The 12416-nt window shown below is 37.8% G+C and overlaps 1 protein-coding gene and 1 long non-coding RNA gene across 2 annotated transcripts in view; one reads left to right on the top strand and one right to left on the bottom strand.

The window, feature by feature from the left end:
• SLCO4C1 (solute carrier organic anion transporter family member 4C1) overlaps window positions 1-12416 on the top strand; it is a 102541-nt gene that overhangs the window by 76912 nt on the left and 13213 nt on the right. Inside the window, exon 9 of the mRNA XM_048851191.2 lies at window positions 6856-7009. Coding sequence (XP_048707148.1) covers window positions 6856-7009 — 154 coding nt within the window. The remainder of the gene's footprint in view (window positions 1-6855; window positions 7010-12416) is intronic.
• On the bottom strand, window positions 4916-9623 carry LOC125637100 (uncharacterized). Its single transcript, XR_007356826.2, has 4 exons — window positions 9581-9623; window positions 8307-8399; window positions 6926-6989; window positions 4916-5585 (listed from the first exon to the last, which is right to left on the bottom strand). It is a non-coding gene; the product is annotated as an uncharacterized LOC125637100 (long non-coding RNA).

Raw genomic sequence — 12416 nt, 5'->3', positions numbered from 1 at the left:
TATAAGAAATTTTGTTTCATTCCAGAACACCAGTGTGTGTGTGTGTACACACACACACACACTAGTATGTGCAGGTGGCTGCATGCAGTGAAGAGAAAGCAAGTGGTGTATCCTAGTGTGCCGAACTACTTTGGTGCAAAGCAAAACACCTCAAAATGATCATCGTTGGTGATATCTACTTTATCCATCTTGTCATTGATACATTTGAATGCGAACAAGTTTAATAAATTCTAACCTAGGATAAGGGAGACAAAAGTTACAGCTTACATTGTTATACTTGAAAATTACTCGGTGTTTCAATAGCCTTCTAACTTTATATTCTAACTCTGTTGGTCTTTACAAACGTATAATGTATGATACTTTAAAAGAATAGTTTTAGTATTATTTTAATTTTCTATTCAGAAAGCCCTTTTAAAAATGCAGATTTTTTAAAATGCTATCCATTTAATGAGAGATTTTCAAAGGCACAAATAGGAGATGAGAACATAAGAATGGCCATACTGCGTCAGACCAATGGTCCAGGCCCAGTATCCTGTCTTCTGATAGTGGCTGGTGCCAAATGCTTCAGACGGAATGAACAGAACAGGGCAATTATTGAGTGATCCATCTCCTGTTGTCCTGTCCCATCTTCTGGCATTGAGATTTAGGGACATTCAGAGCACTGGTTATATCCTTGACCATATTGGCTAATAGCCGTTGATGGATCTGTCCTCCATGAACGTATCCATTTTATTTTGTGAACCCAGTTATAATTTTGGCCTTCACAACATCCCCTAGCAATGAGTTCCCCATGTTGCATGTATATTGTGCAAATAAATACTTTGTTTTAAAATTGTTGCCTATTAATTTCATTGGGTGACCCCTCATTCTTATGTGAAGGAGTAAATAACACTTCCTTATTCACTTTCACCACACCATTCATGAATTTATAGACCTCTATCATATCTCCCCCACCTTAGTCATCTCTTTTCTAAGTTGAACAGTGCCAGTATTTTAAATCTCGCCTCAGATGGAAGCTGTTCCATACCCCTCATCATTTTTGTTGGCCATCTCTGTCCTTCTCCCAATTCTAAATTATCTTTTTTGGGATGGGATGACTAGAACTTCATACAGTATTGCAGATGTGGATGTATCGTGGATTTGTATAGTGGCAGTATGATATTTACTATCTTATTATCTATTCCTTTCCTAATGATTCCTAACATTCCATTAGTTTTTTTGACTGCCACTGCACATTGGGCAGATGATTTCAGAGAAACCATCCATGATGACTCCAAGATCTTTCTTGAGTAACAGCTAATTTATAACTCATCATTTTGTATGTACTGTTGGGATTATGTTTTCCAGTGTGCATTATTTTGCACTTGTCAACATTCAGATATTCAATCTTTGATACTACAGTTTAATTATGATAAAGATTTTTTGGTTTGAAATGCTTCTTTGAACATAAGTACTCTTTACAATTTTTTTGCTAGTTTTTAAAATATTTGGAATTGATACATGTTTTAAGAGAGAAGTTGAGGACCTGCTGTAGGAAGAAATAGCTTATACAAATGTTTCTGGCAATCTGCATATGGTACTGCTGATTAGCCAAAAAAATCCTATTTGATTAAAGACAGTACCAGCAAAGGGACCTTTTAAATTTGCAGGCTTTCACAGAAAGCTCAAGTGGTAGTAAAAACACTCATTTCTGTCACAGAGTCTCCGAAGAGATTTAAATTACTCCTGTTTCATAAACAGATAAAAGGACACACATTGCTGTGAATCGAGCAGAATGAAAAAAGAAAATATCAGCTATCCTGAAACTCAGACAACTCAACAGCAGCCAGTTATTCTATCATGCAGTGACAGAGCTAGAGGCAACTCCAATTGTTTGAGGGTCTGCCAAAGAGCCAGATGGTGTTGTGGAAAATAAATTCCATGCTCTGGTACCTAGGGATTCTAGCTTCCATTTAAAGATAAGCATAAACATGAGTGATATGCAGTGCAACTGGGTAAATGACTTCTCAATATTCCACTCCCAGTCCTCATTCTTTAATTTTAGAAAAGGACTTAATATGTTGTCAGAACAATATGGTGACAAAAATAGGACCTTTATTTTGATTAGAAAGTGCAGTTCTAACTTTTGTCTTTTGCTCTTGCTGCCATAAATTGAACTCTTTTTTGGCCCCTAGTGGCTCTAAACCAAGTACACACAAGTGAACCCATGCGCTCCCTACAACGTGCATGAAAGAGGTATTTGTGTCCTAAATGGTCTGGGAGAGCAGGGATCTTAAATATCAGATTTAGTCACCTCTTATGTGCTGAGGACTGCCCAGTAACAATGTCATGCAACTGCAAAAAGTGGACAGTGAAGAACATCAGAAATTGTAGCATAAGCTGGAAACTGAGAAATTGAGATACATTAACCTAGGACAGATATGCCTCATTCACTTTATGTGAATTATCAGGTGGAGTTCATTTTATATGAATTATTTTGGGGCAGTTCTTTGGCCTGTGGTATACATGAGGTCAGACGTGATGATTGCAATGGTCCCTTCTGGCCTTGGCATCTATGAATCTATCTGTATTAGTATTCATGAATTAAAGTCAAAACTCTTTCTCTCACACATATAATAGGAAAATGACACAAAACATGGAGTTTGAGAGGTAGGCTGTTTCAAAGTAGAAACAATACTAGATTCATAACTGAATAAATCAGATACTTTCAGGATACCGTAGTCGAGTGAAATATTCTTACTTTTTAAAAATAAATTAAAACATAAAACAAGACACACACACACACACCATGAAATGGTGACTGCCCACAAACTACTAAAGAAAAATGTGAGAATAAGAGCAAAACATTGGTATGTCATACATGGTTAAATGCAAAAACACAATAATGCAAATTTAAAGTCACACATGTAAGGCCATGGGCTAGGATTTTCAAAGGAGCTGAAGGGAGTTGTTGCCCACTTGCTACTGAAATTCAAAAGAGTTGGACACCTAAGTCCATCTTACTGCATTGAAAATCACTGGCTTAAAAGTCATGAAGTGACTTTTAGGGTTTAAGGTTAAACAACCTTAAATTTCACAAAACCTGCTTCCTTGCACATATCACCATAGTGTCTGAGTGCCCCACAATCTTTACTCCTCAGCATCCTGTTAGGTAGGGAAGTACTACCATCTCCATTTTACAGATGGGAAACTGAGGCAGAGAAAGACTTGTCCAAGATCACACAGGAAGTCTGTGAAGGAGCAGGGAATTGAAGCTAGCTCTCCCAAGCCCCAGACTAGTGTCCTGTCCACTGCAAGGCTGTTTTAAAAATTCTAACTCATTTTCTGAGCTTTCGATTCCTAATTATATAATCTTAGTGCTGCATCAATTTACAGTAGATTTGAAATTAATAGTTCTTTTGAATATTCATTATTAAATTTTTATATTCACATAGGTTTAAAGTAAAGAAAATTGCTCCTGTGAGCTAACTTTAAACTTTTTCTTCAAACAAGGCATTTTGCTGGTTTTGCTAAGATCTAAAGTGAAGCCACCCTCAAGGAAAATTTGTACAGAAGTTTTAAAATTTTGAACATCTAACATAAGAAACCTGGATTTGGAAAGTGCACACTTAACTATGGGAAGAGATTATACATGCAAAACTTTATCCCGAAAGGAAAAGAGAATTTTGTTGAAAACTGAACATGTGAAACAGAACTGTACTGCAAAATCTTTTGTATCGATAACTCTGCAGTATCTTTTCACTAAGATAGTGAACAGGTGGAACCAACAGATGCAGCTGAACCATTGGTGATAATGATTAGCAGTAGGTCTATAAAAATCCATGCTCTCTTCAGCATAATTTCTGCAACCATGGTTGAATCCCGCATAGTTGTTGCAATGATGTCAAAGACTTCTTGTCTGTCTCAACCCTCACAGCTAAACTTATCAGCACCATTTCAACTACACTCATTTATGGCATCCATTGGCAACAGTTCATTTTTATCTTGTCCATCGTGTTACCTCTCAGAGGGCTTGACATACAAAATGACTGGGAAAGAAAAGGGGATTTAATAAAATAGCACTTCTCCATAGGTTCTTCAGGAAACTTTAGAACAATGCACAGCTAAATCTGTAGACATGGTAACTGGTAGAGATTCTATGAGCTTGTGGGAATTTAATCACATGACTGACTCCCACTTTGAATGTGGTGTGGCTAAATTCCTAGGTACTGAACTGATGACTCATTTCTTTGAGAATCTCTCTTTACAAGAGTGGTTTGACTGATGCTTGAGTTGAAATTCAATATAGTCCCATGAAGTTGGGAAGTAGGTGGGTGTTTATTGTTTTGTTTGGAAATTTTGAAGGCAGCCATCATGATGAACACTACATCTTTGTAGAAGATAAGATACTTTTATGCTCTTTTCCTTTGTATCAGCATAGTACCAACCTTTCTACACCTATTAATGTTGAAAATCATTTATTGTAAAACTTTTGAGTTCAGACACAAAGAAACAATCCTTGACATGGTGCTGGTATCATTTTGTGCTCTGATTCTCACCAAGAAAACTTAATTAGCAATAGTGGTGATTTTGAACAGTTGAAATGTCAGAATGGTTCACTTGAGAACATGGATGGAAGTAATACACTGTACATTCTTGAATCTATTATGATAATTTCTAAGGCGCAAAACCTCTCCCACCAACATTCCCTTCACCTCCTTGAGCAGTTGAAGAGCAGGAATGCAGTGAAATCACTGCCGTTCTGCTGGCACGCTGAATGGCAGTCTTTGTTTTGCAAAAAACTACATATTCCCTATGAAAAAAGCAAAGGAGTACTTGTGGCACCTTAGAGACTAACCAATTTATTTGAGCATAAGCTTTCATGAGCTGTAGCTACAGCTCATGAAAGCTTATGCTCAAATAAATTGGTTAGTCTCTAAGGTGCCACAAGTACTCCTCCTTTGCTTTTTGCGAATACAGACTTAACACCGCTGTTACTCTCTGAAACCTGTCATATTCCCTATGAGGATTGTGAGGGTGTATCAGCTGGTTCCACCAGTCAAGCTTCCCTGGAAAAGTCGTGGAGCAGCTGTGAAAGCTTCCCCCACTTGCTTCAGTTGCATTACAGTCCATGTGCACCAAATAAACACAATAGCCTTTTCTCTGTGTGTCTGGATTTGCTCTTTGATAGAAGCATTGCAAACTCAGTTTTCAATATATTTTTGAAAAATGTAAGATGTCTGCAGAAGATTCTGAGATCTGAGTTACCCAGGAAAGAATTTTCTGTAGTATCTGGCTGGCGAATCTTGCCCATATGCTCAGGGTTTAGCTGATCGCCATATTTGGGGTCAGGAAGGAATTTTCCTCCAGGGCAGATTGGAAGAGGCCCTGGAGGTTTTTCGCCTCCCTCTGTAGCATGGGGCACAGGTCTCTTGCTGGAGGATTCTCCGCTCCTTGAAGTCTTTAAACCACGATTTGAGGACTTCAACAGATCAGACGTAGGTGAGGTTTTTCACAGGAGTGGGTGGGCGAGATTCTGTGGCCTGCGTTGTGCAGGTCAGACTAGATGATCATAATGGTCCCTTCTCACCTTAGTGTCTATGAATCTATGAATAAAGAATAAAGGCATTTTACCACTCAGTAAAAATGACTGAATGCTTCTAGATTTGTAACTTTGATGTAGCATTCCACATGCACTTTGAATATTGTGCATAATAATTTCATTTTACAGCTAACTGAACTGTCACTGGCAGAAGTGAATTGCCCTTTTAAAGATATAAATTATCTTTAAAGGAGCACATAATAAAAATAAAAGTTTATAAACTGACCCAAATTTCTCCCAATTGAAATTGGAGGATGTTTAAGTGATAGTTTGGACGCTAACATACTACCACTCACTTTACAATATAGCTTGATTTTTAAACTGCTAAAATTGCAGCATTCCCAATTTCAGTAGAACTAGCTTTGAAACAACTTATGATGCAAAAGTTGTGTAATGCGCGGTTTCCATCAGGAAATTCAAAATCATTGTCATCCTGTTCCATCCTCGTGCATTGTGGGAAAGTCTTTAATTTACTTCTCATATAACTTAACATTTTAATGTTATAAGGCTGTGCATGGTTACTTCAGCTATAGATCTATAGTACCTTTGCCACTCTGGAAGTGAGAGGACTAAACCTAGGATATGCAGCTGTAGTACACAGGAGTTAAAGAACTCAGTTATCTATGTTACCAATTCCCAGAGCTGCAAAGCTACTCTGGGACATGACTTAGGTGTTATCTTGTTACTATATAGTTAGCACATGTAGCCTTCTTGATGTTTGAAGAAGCCAGATGTCATCTGGCTAAGGGACTAATAAAACAGCAGATATCTGAGAGATGGCTCATGAGTCAGATTGAGTTAAAGGAATAAAATCAATACTTGATCAATAAAAGTAGTTAAAATGGCTCATTTTACAATATCATTTCCACTTATCTTTAAAATGTGTTTTTTCTCTTATCTGTAGCTGTGTTAATGATCCACAAAAACACCTAGGGAAACTGAATATACAGAGTATGTAATAAAAATCACTAGACAAAGTGCTGTCAGATGCACTGAGTATACAGACTAGAATTTTCCCCATAATATTTCAGTATAGCAATTTTAGGTATTACAATAAGTATAAAATTTTCAAAGAGAAGTGTGATCTTTACATTTGTTATTAGTTTGAACTTTATAATGGTAATAATGTATGTTTGTGTAGAACTGTAGATTAGTGAACATATGAGCATTCCATTACTGACTCATGTTTCTCTATTCCCTATTGTAAATTATTCTTAAACCGAGTTAATGAAATCTATTGTTTACTCATTGCCTGTTTAATCTTTACCTTACAGAACAGGCAAGTTAAGGAACTTGACTGCACCATGTAATGCTAACTGCAACTGCTTACGCTCCTTTTATTACCCAGTTTGTGGCAGAGATGAAGTCCAGTATTTTTCTCCCTGTTTTGCAGGATGTACATCTTTTACTGTTCAAAAAAGGAAAAAGGTATTTTTTTATGTGATGTCTTTAACAGGAAATAAATGCACAGTTTATCCTGTATCTTGGTTTCTTAGCAAAATTTGTATGCCATTTTCAATTATTATTAAAATGTAAGAGAATTGTTTCCATTACAACAAAACAGTGAATCAGCATTAGCTTTATAATACATAATTGTGAACTAAAAAAAAAAACCAAACCCAAACAAAAACGCCCCTTTGAACCTATAAGTGAATATTAATGTCAGTGGAATGAGGGGTCTAGTGTCTCGTAGTTGTTACATGTCTGTAGTGTTTTGTTGCAAATGTAGTTCTCTGTGACAATTCTAGCATTGTACTCATTCTGTAAAACGATAAGTGGACTAAACAGAAGGGGCTACTACTGTTAATTTTTACTGTCCAAAACAGCCAGTGGCTTTAAATGCACACCTGGATTTTGGGATTTACTTAGGTATCTAGAAATTATTTTGAATTTTCTTTGCTGACATTTTGTCAGATAATTTTGTTTTGTCTCTGAATCAGGCTCTAAATGAGAGAAATAAATGTTAGTCTCTAAGGTGCCACAAGTCCTCCTTTACTTTTTGCGAATACAGACTAACATGGCTGCGACTCTGAAACCTATCACTGAGAGATGAATTCCGGCACAGGATTACATGATATTGACTCATATACCTTAATATAAATTACTGCTGTTTTAATAAACTTCATCCCTGTAATATATTCCAATAAAGTAAATTTTCGAACTTTGAACAGGATGGATTAATCTTTCTAAAATTATCTAAACTCCTTTATTTGGGGCTCAGATGATGATAGGACTCAAATGGTGGGCTAAAAAAGCAGCACTTCAGTCAGTGTTAAATTAATGAATGGATCCTTATCCATTTTTATACAATAAGGCCCCAAATGCATCATCAATTCATGCAGATTTGTTAGGATCAAAATAATTCCAAAAGCTGCTGGCTTTCTGTGCAAGGGTGCCAGCGCAGTCTGGGAAGGTGGGGGCAAAAACATTTTGCTTGTGGTGGAGTCTTAAGAGTGATTATTTTGGTACCCCCTAGAGAATGAATCAAATGTCAAGGTGAGATGACAGGTTTCAGAGGGGTAGCCGTGTTGTTCTTTTTTGCTGATACAGACTAAGGAGTACTTGTGGCACCTTAGAAACTAGCAAATTTATTTGGGCATAAGCTTTCATGGACTAAGACCCATTTCATCAGATGCATGCAGTAGAAAAAAATATATATATATATATTATACACACACACCCACACACACACAGAGAGAACGTGAAAAAATGGGTATTGCCATACCAACTCCAATGAGATGAGAGGAAGGGACTTGGGATTTCAGCAGAGGTGGCATTGAAGTTGTTTCCTTTAATAGGCAGTGTTGCAGAAGTGGTTCTGAGCAGGTTTATAGACATGCAAGTAGAGAAGAATTCAGAGTCAATTATAATGCTATGGTTACAGCCAGAGAAGGTGAATTTTAGGGGAGAGAGAGTTGTGCTGGGGCATGCTGCTCTTGCTCCAAAGCAGTTCTGGTTTTGAGAGTTAAGTCCTGCTTTGCTGAATTTCTTTCACTAAATTCATGCAGCTTGGGCAATGGGGAGAATACAGTGCTTCAGTTCCTTCTGTACCAAAAGGATGCCTGCAGGAGATGGCAGCTACACTTAGCCACGTGGAAGTATAAGAACTGCACCGCAAGAGAAGGAAGGAAGCTGTTGTGTGGAACTTTTAAGACCAATACATATGGAAACCTGGTCATGTTTGGTTTATCAACTCTAGGTGGTAGTTGCTTCCTCCTGATCTCCCCAAAACAGTGCCCTTCTGCCCCTAAATCTGAACCGGGTCATTCTTGTCCATGCTGTCCTGAATTGAGAAGTATCATCACCTTGCCGTGTCCCCTCAGCACAGTAAACTCTTAGATTCCCTTGCTGTGGAAAATGCTGAAAAGTGCACAGTGGGAGAAGGCAGGCAGAATAGCAGCCAGTCAAGGTAAGCTAGAAGATGGCAAGAAGATGGCCTCTGTCAAGGTTCCTTTCCCACTATGAACTCTAGGGTACAGATGTGGGGACCTGCATGAAAACCTCCTAAACTTATTTTTACCAGCTTGGTTAAAACTTCCCCAAGGTACAAACTATTTTCCTTTTTCCCTTGGACTTAGATGCTTGGTGGTGGCAGCAATAAACAGATATATAACCGGGAAAGAGCCTGCTTGGAAACATCTTTCCCCCCAAAATCCTCCCCAAACCCTTACACCCCCTTTCCTGGGAAAGGCTTGATAAAAATCCTCACCAGTTTGCATAGGTGAACACAGACCCAAACCCTTGGATCTTAAAAACAAGGAAAAAGCAATCAGGTTCTTAAAAGAAGAATTTTAATAGAAGAAAATAAAAGAATCACCTCTGTAAAATCAGGATGGTAAATACCTTACAGGGTAATCAGATTGAAAACAGAGAATCCTTCTAGGCAAAACCTTAAGTTACAAAAAGACACAAACAGGAATGTACATTCCATTCAGCACAACTATTTTATCAGCCATTTAACAAAACAGAATCTAACGCATAGCTAGCTAGATTACTTACTAAGTTCTAAGACTCCATTCCTGTTCTGTTCCCGGTAAAAGCATCACACAGACAGAGCCTTTGTTTCTCCCCACCTCCAACCTTGAAAGTATCTTGTCTCCTTATTGGTCATTTTGGTCAGGTGCCAGCGAGGTTATCCTAGCTTCTTAACCCTTTACAGGTGAAAGGGTTTCCTCTGACCAGGAGGGATTTTAAAGGTGTTTACCCTTCCCTTTATATTTATGACAGCCTCTTTCATGGATTTACCTACCCCAGAGAGACCATGTAGAATCTGGATAAAAAGGTAAATTAGAGAGGAATTTGCACAGCCATATAACCTCATTATACACAGGGATCTACGTGAGGTTATGGCTATTCCTGGTTGAAGGAATGTTAATCTTTTTTTTAAAGAAAGATTTTGAAGAAAAATCTGGAGGCTCTATTAAAATAAAATACAACTAAAAATCACTCCATTTGTTCACTTGATTATAAAAGCCTCTGATAGTTTACTGTTAATTACATTTCATTCTCCCGTTACTTCATTAAACATTAGAATGTGCTTACCAAAGCAGGAAGGTTGATGTGGATAGTTAGCCGACTTCAAAGTGAGTGAGTTAATTGAGTCCACATGAAAGTTAATCATATTACCTCTTTGACACCAGTTCAAGGTTATTTGACTCTCTTTTCAGGGGTTTATGCCTGAGTTGGAGTGCCGTCAGACATGAACAAAACAGTTGGTCATAGTATCACCAAAGTAGCAGTGTGGGATGTCTCTAATTCTTCTTATGTAGGCAGTGCTGGGACACATTTCCTTCATCTGTTTTTATTGTTTTGTTTTTTGCAAAGGGGTGGGAAGGAAGGTTGAAATCTTGTACTTCTTCTTGCAAATGGTGTGTGCTACCATAGGCAAAGGATGCTATTATGATACTGCCAGTCATCTAGCCCTACTCACCAGTACCATATGTACACTAGGACTAACAATGATGAAACTGCTCTAGTGGTAGTGAAAAGGCTGGCTAATGCAGTGATAACTTTTGTAGTAGGGAAGCCTTCCAGCTTTTCATTTGATATTGTACTAGTCATATACTCATTCTAGCGAATATTGGAAAGCTGTGCGAGTGTTTTTACTGGAGGGCATACATTCAAGTTATTTTTTACTCTGGTATAAAGCAAGTAGACAAGAACTGTCATGAGGGAAAAGAATGTCATGTTTTGATTAAAGTTTATATGACAGATGAAGCACTTGTTGGACATGTCTGGCTGGAAAGGTTAATTCAAACTGCTCTTTGGGCCAGAGTAAGTGACAGGCCTTGAGGCTGGAAGACCATGGTGATGACAAGGCTGGATCTCATCTCATCTTCATAAAGTACAAATTCTCTTTTCTTTTCTATATCTGTTCTCCATTTTGTTCCAAAAGAAGAGTGTACAATTCTTTTTACATTACATGTTTTCTGTGTTTTAGTGTTATGCAGTTAGCACAGTGTGTTTTATTATAATTTTCACATTCTGTCAACTACTTCTTCCATCTATAGGCTGCTGAAACTTATGCTGGAGCAAATGCAGCTTGTGAGCCAAGAAGCCATATCTGTATCTCCTAATAGCTCCACCCATTTCTATGCCAAGGGCATCACTAATTCACCTGCTTCCCTCAGATCCTTCAGTTTAGCTTGTATTTGTAACAAACATATTTTAAACAAACACCATTCACCGCACCCTCCTCTCTCCACAAAGTATGAAAAGGAAGTGGAGGAAAAGGTCTTAAAATAGTGTGTGCCAAACACACACGCCCAGTACCTTTGCTTCTGTATCCTACCTTTCCCTCACTATTCACCCCTCCCCTACACAAACACTTTGTGTATTTAGATTGCAAGTTTTTCAGAGGCTTTGCCTTCCTTCATTTAAGTCATGCACTATGCCCAATAATAGTGCTATATAAAGTATAATTCATAGTTGACCGCACTGGAATTTACCAACATTCTTCTGAAGAATAGGAATTTACCAACATTCTTCTGAAGAATTAGAAAGAGCATTCTACAGTTTCTAGTCCCTTCTGTTGCTAATGAGTGGAGAATATGGAAGTAGAGACTGAGAAATATGAAAGTAATTTAGTGAGTATTGTACTTGAACAAAGACAAGATATTTAGATTAAGTTGAAACAGGACAAAAGCTGAACAGGCACAACACTGGAGAAGAAGGTAACCACTGCTTATCACTACGAAAAGTTTTTTCTCCTGCTGATAATAGCTCACCTTAATTGATCACTCTCATTATAGTGTGTATGGCAACACCCATTTTTTCATGTTCTCTGTGATATATATCTCTTCCTACTGTATTTTCCACTGCATGTATCCGATGAAGTGGGTTTTAGCCCACGAAAGCTTATGCTCAAATAAATTTGTTAGTCTCTAAGGTGCCACAAGTACTCCTCGTTCTTTTTATTGCAATAATGCTATCCTTCAAGTGCCATATGTGATACTATCATTATCTTTAAAATATGGCCTGGAGGTGCCAACTGAGCTTAGTACCCCATTGCACTAGCAGCCACTATATAAGCAGATAAGAGACAGTTTTTGACTTACAGTCCAAATAGAAAATACAAATTGGGGGAAGTTTTTGGCAGAGCTGGGAAGTGAACCCAGATATTCTGAGTCCGAGCGCAGTGCCTTAACCATAAAAGGCTGTCCTTCTTCTCTAATGTACCCTTGGGAATTATACGGATATAATTAATTAGTGGAAGAGGAGAGGTTTGATCAGGAATTTTATTGAAAATATTAATACTAAATCAGCCAATGCTGACAGAACAAGTGGCTCTTTGAGAATCTTGCTGGATAAAGTGTGTATATGTGGGAAACCTTCC

Source organism: Caretta caretta, chromosome 5 (assembly GCF_965140235.1).
Source record: "Caretta caretta isolate rCarCar2 chromosome 5, rCarCar1.hap1, whole genome shotgun sequence".
Classification (NCBI taxonomy): domain Eukaryota; kingdom Metazoa; phylum Chordata; order Testudines; family Cheloniidae; genus Caretta; species Caretta caretta.
The sequence above is the reverse complement of the archived record's forward strand: the minus strand, read 5'-3'. Positions and strand labels throughout refer to the sequence as shown.